Here is a 12,138-nt window from a genome sequence, read left to right on the forward strand (position 1 = left end):
GCTATAAATATTCTATTGGATACTTAGTACTCCTATAAATATTCTATTGGATACTTAGTACTCCTATAAATATTCTATTGGATACTTAGTACTTCTATAAATATTCTATTGGATACTTAGTACTCCTATAAATATTTTATTGGATACTTAGTACTCCTATAAATATTCTATTGGATACTTAAGTACTCCTATAAATATTCTATTGGATGCTTAGTACTCCTATAAATATTCTATTGGATACTTAGTACTGCTATAAATATTCTATTGGATACTCAGTACTTCTATAAATATTCTATTGGATACTTAGTACTCCTATAAATATTCTATTGGATACTTAGTACTCCTATAAATATTCTATTGGATGCTTAGTACTCCTATAAATATTCTATTGGATACTTAGTACTCCTATAAATATTCTATTGGATGCTTAGTACTGCTATAAATATTCTATTGGATGCTTAGTACTGCTATAAATATTCTATTGGATACTTAGTATTCCTATAAATATTCTATTGGATACTTAGTATTCCTATAAATATTCTATTGGATACTTAGTACTGCTATAAATATTCTATTGGATGCTTAGTACTGCTATAAATATTCTATTGGATGCTTAGTACTCCTATAAATATTCTATTGGATACTTAGTATTCCTATAAATATTCTATTGGATGCTTAGTACTCCTATAAATATTCTATTGGATGCTTAGTACTCCTATAAATATTCTATTGGATACTTAGTATTCCTATAAATATTCTATTGGATGCTTAGTACTCCTATAAATATTCTATTGGATGCTTAGTACTCCTATAAATATTCTATTGGATACTTAGTACTGCTATAAATATTCTATTGGATGCTTAGTACTGCTATAAATATTCTATTGGATGCTTAGTACTCCTATAAATATTATATTGGATACTTAGTATTCCTATAAATATTCTATTGGATGCTTAGTACTCCTATAAATATTCTATTGGATACTTAGTACTCCTATAAATATTCTATTGGATACTTAGTATTCCTATAATTATTCTATTGGATACTTAGTACTCCTATAAATGTTCTATTGGATACTTAGTACTCCTATAAATATTCTATTGGATGCTTAGTACTCCTATAAATATTCTATTGGATACTTAGTACTCCTATAAATATTCTAGTGGATACTTAGTACTGCTATAAATATTCTATTGGATACTTAGTACTCCTATAAATATTCTATTGGATACTTAGTACTCCTATAAATATTCTATTGGATACTTAGTACTTCTATAAATATTCTATTGGATACTTAGTACTTCTATAAATATTCTATTGGATACTTAGTACTGCTATAAATATTCTATTGGATACTTAGTACTCTTATAAATATTCTATTGGATACTTAGTACTCCTATAAATATTCTATTGGATACTTAGTACTTCTATAAATATTCTATTGGATACTTAGTACTCCTATAAATATTTTATTGGATACTTAGTACTCCTATAAATATTCTGTTGGATACTTAAGTACTCCTATAAATATTCTATTGGATGCTTAGTACTCCTATAAATATTCTATTGGATTCTTAGTACTCCTATAAATATTCTATTGGATGCTTAGTACTTCTATAAATATTCTATTGGATACTTAGTACTGCTATAAATATTCTATTGGATACTTAGTACTCCTATAAATATTCTATTGGATACTTAGTACTCCTATAAATATTCTATTGGATGCTTAGTACTCCTATAAATATTCTATTGGATGCTTAGTACTCCTATAAATATTCTATTGGATGCTTAGTACTCCTATAAATATTCTATTGGATACTTAGTACTCCTATAAATATTCTATTGGATGCTTAGTACTCCTATAAATATTCTATTGGATACTTAGTACTCTTATAAATATTCTATTGGATGCTTAGTACTCCTATAAATATTCTATTGGATGCTTAGTACTCCTATAAATATTCTATTGGATACTTAGTACTCTTATAAATATTCTATTGGATACTTAGTACTCCTATAAATATTCTATTGGATACTTAGTACTCTTATAAATATTCTATTGGATGCTTAGTACTCCTATAAATATTCTATTGGATACTTAGTACTCCTATAAATATTCTATTGGATACTTAGTACTGCTATAAATATTCTATTGGATACTTAGTACTGCTATAAATATTCTATTGGATACTTAGTATTCCTATAAATATTCTATTGGATGCTTAGTACTCCTATAAATATTCTATTGGATGCTTAGTACTCTTATAAATATTCTATTAGATGCTTAGTACTCTTATAAATATTCTATTAGATGCTTAGTACTCCTATAAATATTCTATTGGATACTTAGTACTTCTATAAATATTCTATTGGATACTTAGTACTCCTATAAATATTCTATTGGATACTTAGTACTCCTATAAATATTCTATTGGATGCTTAGTACTCCTATAAATATTCTATTGGATGCTTAGTACTCCTATAAATATTCTATTGGATACTTAGTACTCCTATAAATATTCTATTGGATACTTAGTACTCCTATAAATATTCTATTGGATGCTTAGTACTCCTATAAATATTCTATTGGATACTTAGTACTCCTATAAATATTCTATTGGATACTTAGTACTCCTATAAATATTCTATTGGATACTTAGTACTCCTATAAATATTCTATTGGATGCTTAGTACTCCTATAAATATTCTATTGGATGCTTAGTACTCCAATAAATATTCTATTGGATACTTAGTACTCCTATAAATATTCTATTGGATACTTAGTACTCCTATAAATATTCAATTGGATGCTTAGTACTCCTATAAATATTCTATTGGATGCTTAGTACTCCTATAAATATTCTATTGGATACTTAGTACTCCTATAAATATTCTATTGGATGCTTAGTACTCCTATAAATATTCTATTGGATACTTAGTACTCTTATAAATATTCTATTGGATGCTTAGTACTCCTATAAATATTCTATTGGATGCTTAGTACTCCTATAAATATTCTATTGGATACTTAGTACTCTTATAAATATTCTATTGGATACTTAGTACTCCTATAAATATTCTATTGGATACTTAGTACTCTTATAAATATTCTATTGGATGCTTAGTACTCCTATAAATATTCTATTGGATACTTAGTACTCCTATAAATATTCTATTGGATACTTAGTACTGCTATAAATATTCTATTGGATACTTAGTACTGCTATAAATATTCTATTGGATACTTAGTATTCCTATAAATATTCTATTGGATGCTTAGTACTCTTATAAATATTCTATTGGATGCTTAGTACTCTTATAAATATTCTATTAGATGCTTAGTACTCTTATAAATATTCTATTAGATGCTTAGTACTCCTATAAATATTCTATTGGATACTTAGTACTTCTATAAATATTCTATTGGATACTTAGTACTCCTATAAATATTCTATTGGATACTTAGTACTCCTATAAATATTCTATTGGATGCTTAGTACTCCTATAAATATTCTATTGGATGCTTAGTACTCCTATAAATATTCTATTGGATACTTAGTACTCCTATAAATATTCTATTGGATACTTAGTACTCCTATAAATATTCCATTGGATGCTTAGTACTCCTATAAATATTCTATTGGATACTTAGTACTCCTATAAATATTCTATTGGATACTTAGTACTCCTATAAATATTCTATTGGATACTTAGTACTCCTATAAATATTCTATTGGATGCTTAGTACTCCTATAAATATTCTATTGGATGCTTAGTACTCCAATAAATATTCTATTGGATACTTAGTACTCCTATAAATATTCTATTGGATACTTAGTACTCCTATAAATATTCAATTGGATGCTTAGTACTCCTATAAATATTCTATTGGATACTTAGTACTCTTATAAATATTCTATTGGATGCTTAGTACTCCTATAAATATTCTATTGGATGCTTAGTACTCCTATAAATATTCTATTGGATGCTTAGTACTCCTATAAATATTCTATTGGATACTTAGTATTCCTATAAATATTCTATTGGATGCTTAGTACTCCTATAAATATTCTATTGGATACTTAGTACTCCTATAAATATTCTATTGGATACTTAGTACTGCTATAAATATTCTATTGGATGCTTAGTACTCCTATAAATATTCTATTGGATACTTAGTACTCCTATAAATATTCTATTGGATACTTAGTACTCCTATAAATATTCTATTGGATGCTTAGTATTCCTATAAATATTCTATTGGATACTTAGTACTCCTATAAATATTCTATTGGATACTTAGTACTCCTATAAATATTCTATTGGATACTTAGTACTCCTATAAATATTCTATTGGATACTTAGTACTCCTATAAATATTCTATTGGATACTTAGTACTCCTATAAATATTCTATTGGATACTTAGTACTCCTATAAATATTCTATTGGATACTTAGTACTCCTATAAATATTCTATTGGATACTTAGTACTCCTATAAATATTCTATTGGATGCTTAGTACTCCTATAAATATTCTATTGGATGCTTAGTACTCCTATAAATATTCTATTGGATACTTAGTACTCCTATAAATATTCTATTGGATACTTAGTACTCCTATAAATATTCTATTGGATACTTAGTACTCCTATAAATATTCTATTGGATACTTAGTACTCTTATAAATATTCTATTGGATACTTAGTACTCCTATAAATATTCTATTGGATACTTAGTACTCCTATAAATATTCTATTGGATACTTAGTACTCCTATAAATATTCTATTGGATACTTAGTACTCCTATAAATATTCTATTGGATACTTAGTACTCTTATAAATATTCTATTGGATACTTAGTACTCCTATAAATATTCTATTGGATACTTAGTACTCCTATAAATATTCTATTGGATACTTAGTACTCTTATAAATATTCTATTGGATACTTAGTACTCCTATAAATATTCTATTGGATACTTAGTACTCCTATAAATATTCTATTGGATACTTAGTACTCCTATAAATATTCTATTGGATACTTAGTACTCCTATAAATATTCTATTGGATACTTAGTACTCCTATAAATATTCTATTGGATACTTAGTACTCTTATAAATATTCTATTGGATACTTAGTACTCCTATAAATATTCTATTGGATACTTAGTACTCCTATAAATATTCTATTGGATACTTAGTACTCTTATAAATATTCTATTGGATACTTAGTACTCCTATAAATATTCTATTGGATACTTAGTACTCCTATAAATATTCTATTGGATACTTAGTACTCCTATAAATATTCTATTGGATACTTAGTACTCTTATAAATATTCTATTGGATGCTTAGTACTGCTATAAATATTCTATTGGATACTTAGTACTTCTATAAATATTCTATTGGATGCTTAGTACTGCTATAAATATTCTATTGGATACTTAGTACTCCTATAAATATTCTATTGGATACTTAGTACTCCTATAAATATTCTATTGGATACTTAGTACTCTTATAAATATTCTATTGGATGCTTAGTACTGCTATAAATATTCTATTGGATACTTAGTACTCCTATAAATATTCTATTGGATACTTAGTACTCCTATAAATATTCTATTGGATACTTAGTACTCCTATAAATATTCTATTGGATACTTAGTACTCCTATAAATATTCTATTGGATACTTAGTACTCTTATAAATATTCTATTGGATGCTTAGTACTCCTATAAATATTCTATTGGATGCTTAGTACTCTTATAAATATTCTATTGGATACTTAGTACTCCTATAAATATTCTATTGGATACTTAGTACTACTATAAATATTCTATTGGATACTTAGTACTCCTATAAATATTCTATTGGATACTTAGTACTACTATAAATATTCTATTGGATACTTAGTACTTCTATAAATATTCTATTGGATACTTAGTACTACTATAAATATTCTATTGGATACTTAGTACTACTATAAATATTCTATTGGATACTTAGTACTCCTATAAATATTCTATTGGATACTTAGTACTACTATAAATATTCTATTGGATGCTTAGTACTCCTATAAATATTCTATTGGATACTTAGTACTACTATAAATATTCTATTGGATACTTAGTACTCCTATAAATATTCTATTGGATACTTAGTATTGCTATAAATATTCTATTGGATACTTAGTACTCCTATAAATATTCTATTGGATACTTAGTACTGCTATAAATATTCTATTGGATACTTAGTACTCCTATAAATATTCTATTGGATACTTAGTACTACTATAAATATTCTATTGGATGCTTAGTACTCCTATAAATATTCTATTGGATACTTAGTACTACTATAAATATTCTATTGGATACTTAGTACTCCTATAAATATTCTATTGGATACTTAGTACTGCTATAAATATTCTATTGGATACTTAGTACTCCTATAAATATTCTATTGGATACTTAGTACTACTATAAATATTCTATTGGATACTTAGTACTCCTATAAATATTCTATTGGATACTTAGTACTCCTATAAATATTCTATTGGATACTTAGTACTCTTATAAATATTCTATTGGATGCTTAGTACTCCTATAAATATTCTATTGGATGCTTAGTACTCTTATAAATATTCTATTGGATACTTAGTACTCCTATAAATATTCTATTGGATACTTAGTACTACTATAAATATTCTATTGGATACTTAGTACTCCTATAAATATTCTATTGGATACTTAGTACTACTATAAATATTCTATTGGATACTTAGTACTTCTATAAATATTCTATTGGATACTTAGTACTACTATAAATATTCTATTGGATACTTAGTACTACTATAAATATTCTATTGGATACTTAGTACTCCTATAAATATTCTATTGGATACTTAGTACTACTATAAATATTCTATTGGATGCTTAGTACTCCTATAAATATTCTATTGGATACTTAGTACTACTATAAATATTCTATTGGATACTTAGTACTCCTATAAATATTCTATTGGATACTTAGTATTGCTATAAATATTCTATTGGATACTTAGTACTCCTATAAATATTCTATTGGATACTTAGTACTCCTATAAATATTCTATTGGATACTTAGTACTACTATAAATATTCTATTGGATGCTTAGTACTCCTATAAATATTCTATTGGATACTTAGTACTACTATAAATATTCTATTGGATACTTAGTACTCCTATAAATATTCTATTGGATACTTAGTATTGCTATAAATATTCTATTGGATACTTAGTACTCCTATAAATATTCTATTGGATACTTAGTACTCCTATAAATATTCTATTGGATACTTAGTACTACTATAAATATTCTATTGGATGCTTAGTACTCCTATAAATATTCTATTGGATACTTAGTACTACTATAAATATTCTATTGGATACTTAGTACTCCTATAAATATTCTATTGGATACTTAGTATTGCTATAAATATTCTATTGGATACTTAGTACTCCTATAAATATTCTATTGGATACTTAGTACTGCTATAAATATTCTATTGGATACTTAGTACTCCTATAAATATTCTATTGGATACTTAGTACTACTATAAATATTCTATTGGATGCTTAGTACTCCTATAAATATTCTATTGGATACTTAGTACTACTATAAATATTCTATTGGATGCTTAGTACTGCTATAAATATTCTATTGGATACTTAGTACTACTATAAATATTCTATTGGATGCTTAGTACTGCTATAAATATTCTATTGGATACTTAGTACTCCTATAAATATTCTATTGGATACTTAGTACTCCTATAAATATTCTATTGGATACTTAGTACTCCTATAAATATTCTATTGGATACTTAGTACTCCTATAAATATTCTATTGGATACTTAGTACTACTATAAATATTCTATTGGATACTTAGTACTCCTATAAATATTCTATTGGATACTTAGTACTCCTATAAATATTCTATTGGATACTTAGTACTCCTATAAATATTCTATTGGATACTTAGTACTCCTATAAATATTCTATTGGATACTTAGTACTACTATAAATATTCTATTGGATACTTAGTACTCCTATAAATATTCTATTGGATACTTAGTACTCTTATAAATATTCTATTGGATACTTAGTACTCTTATAAATATTCTATTGGATACTTAGTACTCTTATAAATATTCTATTGGATGCTTAGTACTCCTATAAATATTCTATTAGATACTTAGTACTCCTATAAATATTCTATTGGATACTTAGTACTCTTATAAATATTCTATTAGATACTTAGTACTCCTATAAATATTCTATTGGATACTTAGTACTTCTATAAATATTCTATTGGATACTTAGTACTCCTATAAATATTCTATTGGATACTTAGTACTTCTATAAATATTCTATTGGATACTTAGTACTCCTATAAATATTCTATTGGATACTTAGTACTCCTATAAATATTCTATTGGATACTTAGTACTCTTATAAATATTCTATTGGATACTTAGTACTCTTATAAATATTCTATTGGATACTTAGTACTTCTATAAATATTCTATTGGATACTTAGTACTCCTATAAATATTCTATTGGATACTTAGTACTTCTATAAATATTCTATTGGATACTTAGTACTCCTATAAATATTCTATTGGATGCTTAGTACTCCTATAAATATTCTATTAGATACTTAGTACTCCTATAAATATTCTATTGGATACTTAGTACTCTTATAAATATTCTATTAGATACTTAGTACTCCTATAAATATTCTATTGGATACTTAGTACTTCTATAAATATTCTATTGGATACTTAGTACTCCTATAAATATTCTATTGGATACTTAGTACTCCTATAAATATTCTATTGGATACTTAGTACTCTTATAAATATTCTATTGGATACTTAGTACTCCTATAAATATTCTATGTACAATGGGAATTTATTTCCTTTCAAGCATTACTTACATGTGCAGAAGCACACTGAAAAGTCAAAAGTTGAGTACAACTTGAACCCTCTTAAGACAAATAGTTTTGCTTTGTTGTAACATTAGAACACTGTTTCACGTTTTGTTTTACAGCTGAGGCTATTAAAAGGGTGGCTGTAATAATCTTTGATATTGGTATTATCATTATATGCAGCATTTCAGCTTTACTGTGTCTGCGCTCAATAATAAAAGCTTGGAGACTACGAAATGTAAGTTCTGGTTGGCCTTGGTGTTAGTGTCTGTACTTTGACATTTCTTATTTGAAAGAAACTCACTTTTAAATTTAATTATGGTACTATACCCTGGAACCGTCAAACTAACCAACAATAGCATCTATCGGGATATCTCAATATCTTGTTTCCAGTCATAAAGTTATAGGCACTCTTTCTGTTTTATAATTACTCATGATATTTTATCGTATCATGTAATCAGTTCGGTTTCGAAAAGCTCACTCGATTGGCACTACCATCTTTTTTGTCATACATGGATAATTGTTGTCAATAACCCAAAGTTTACAAAATCATCTTGTTTGCCTTTTTATGATGTCACCAGTTTGGTTGACAGACTAATGGTCACTCTGACACAATGAATTCCAAACACCGTCACATCACCTCTCAAAGACGACACAAAGTGTCCATCTTTTCTCAATGCTGTTATCTGGTTCCTCTTTGTGTAGAGACAGACTTTTTATGTGCACAGTTCACTATGCATACTTGTCCATTCCTAGACTTTCTAGTACCAGCCTCAAGTAAAAACAATAGGGTTATATTCATAGCAAACTAGTCTTGTAAGGTAATGATAAAACTAGTCATTGCGCCTAATGGGACTTTATGACCATGATCTAACTGGGTTTAATTTTCCCAAACTTTTACAGATCTGTAATAATAAAATAAAATTACTTCATGACACAAGAATAAAACTTGTTGCCTAATGGCTTGTAGCATACAAGCAAAAATTACACTGACATGGCATTCTGCCTATTGGCCTGTTATATTCCAGCTTTTAACCTGTTACACTTTGACCTGTTGCATTGTGCCCTTTGACCTATTGCATTGTGCCCTTTGACCTGTTGCATTGTGGCATTTGACCTGTTGCATTCTGCCCTTTGACCTGTTGCATTCTTCCCTTTGACCTGTTGCATTCTTCCCTTGAGGTGTTGCTAAATTATGAAACTATTAATCTTACATGCACACAAATAAAACAGCTGCAGTGTCTGTCATGTCTGTCATAAGGACATGAGTATCATATACAGAGTAAAGGACAATTTTATCTGCTTTTCAAAATACTGCTTAAAACTTGTTAATTTCAGAGTTTAGTTCTCTGACAATTGCAGTGGATGCAAAAATGTCAGTTGTTTGTATGTATTCATTTATGTGCTAAAAATTAACTTTGACTCTAATTTTTTTTATTTTTTGCATAATGGTATGAATATTGTCATCAGCTGTTTTGAACTTTTGATGAAATTTAACTGAATGGCAGGCATTTCTCAGGCATGCCTGTGCCAAAATTTAGTTCCCGGTAAATTCTGTATGAACAGTCCCATGATGCTTTGCCTTTGGATGTGATACACAATAGCAAACTGGACACAATGTTGATCTTATTTTCATGTATCTGTGGCCATTTCTCTGACATGCCTTTTGACAGATTTTGCTCAATATTGGTACAAAGACAAGACATAATTTTGTGTTCTTGATTGTTAATTTTGCCAAATACAATTGTTCTAATCAATGAATTGTTTTTTCTAATGCTAGATATATTTCAAGTTCAAAAACATGTGATCACTTCTACTTACTGAATGGATTTTATCGAAAAAACAAATTTACTTTGAAATTCTCATTAACACATGTATGCACTACTGAAAGAGCTTGGCATAAACAAGAGAATACAGGGTTTTTGTGCTCAATTGGTATGGTTTGACTGACTCAATGTTTTTCTCATTTGTAGTTGACCATCAGATTCTTCCGTAATTATTTCAACAAGGAATTAAAGCGACATGACAAATTAAGATTCATCAATTTTTGGTATGTTCTGATTGTTGTTAGTGACATCCTTGTAATATTTGGATCAGTGTGGAAACTACAACTTGAATCTAGGGTAAGATGTTAACATTTGTACTTTTTAATCACTTTGCAATGTATATTTGTTTTCCTAACTGGAAATGGCCGCTGCAGTACACCCCAAGCTTTCATTTGTATTCAGTACCAATACTTAATGATGTTGATCTGATTTAAAAATGTGTGTTACAACATTGTTAATTTCAGCATAGTAATACCCCTCGCTGAGTTGTGGGTGTTGGGATTCAAGCAAAAAGCACGACTTATCAGGGGTTGTGTGACTTGCCTCTTGAAGGAGGGGGGGGGGGGGGTTCATGCATTGAAAAACATATATACACACATGTATTTATTTATAGTTTTCTGTATGAAAACATCACAAATTTATCGATGTCATAATTGTCAAATAATTTCACACATTTTCTGTTCAATCCACCTCTTGGTCAACTTTGAAAACAAATTTTCTCATCGTTTCTTCTTACTTTACCCATCCACAAATAGTGAACATTATCATGATGTGCAACCTTTGACTTGGTTCCACCTTTCTTGACACGGTCGATCCCTGTGAGTTTTCTATGTATGACCACAATTTTTACTTTATTGTGTTATTGTTCATATTTGATTAGCATTTATAGTATCATTAACCCTTTCACCACTAGTTCCTTAGAGATTCACAAAATAGTTCAGTCTCCACTTTCCTTCAACTGAAAATTGTCTCAAATTTTGTTTGTTGGCTCCAAAATTAGGGTTCATTTATAGAAATATTGAAGAGTATAAGAATAAAGTACAGAAAGATTTGGGGTGAGAATGTCTGATGGTGACAAGGTTAATGGATTATCTGTTTGCATTGTATGATACAAGACATTAGTTAAATATTTGAATAATTACATCCTTACTTTATTATCTTTATTTGTCGTCATATTAGATTGCCAGTAATTATGATTTATGTAGTATATTACTGGGTACTGGATCACTACTTGTCTGGTTTGGTGTCTTGCATTACCTTGGTTTCTTCCCAAAATATAATGTAAGTCATGGTTACATTCAGTATAACGAGGATACCAAAAAGTATCCACAAAGACA

The 12,138-nt window shown here is 27.9% G+C and overlaps 1 protein-coding gene across 2 annotated transcripts in view; it reads left to right on the plus strand.

Moving 5' to 3' along the window:
- The window catches only part of LOC102805661 (mucolipin-3-like), a 57,575-nt gene that overhangs the window by 28,659 nt on the left and 16,778 nt on the right, over positions 1-12,138 (plus strand). For both annotated transcript variants that reach the window (XM_085503043.1, XM_085503044.1), the window contains 3 exons: positions 9,098-9,213; positions 10,949-11,098; positions 11,981-12,082. In XM_085503043.1, coding sequence (XP_085359169.1) covers positions 9,098-9,213; positions 10,949-11,098; positions 11,981-12,082 — 368 coding nt within the window. The remainder of the gene's footprint in view (positions 1-9,097; positions 9,214-10,948; positions 11,099-11,980; positions 12,083-12,138) is intronic.

Source organism: Saccoglossus kowalevskii, chromosome 9, assembly GCF_978046115.1.
Source record: "Saccoglossus kowalevskii chromosome 9, keSacKowa6.1, whole genome shotgun sequence".
Taxonomy (NCBI): Eukaryota; Metazoa; Hemichordata; class Enteropneusta; family Harrimaniidae; genus Saccoglossus; species Saccoglossus kowalevskii.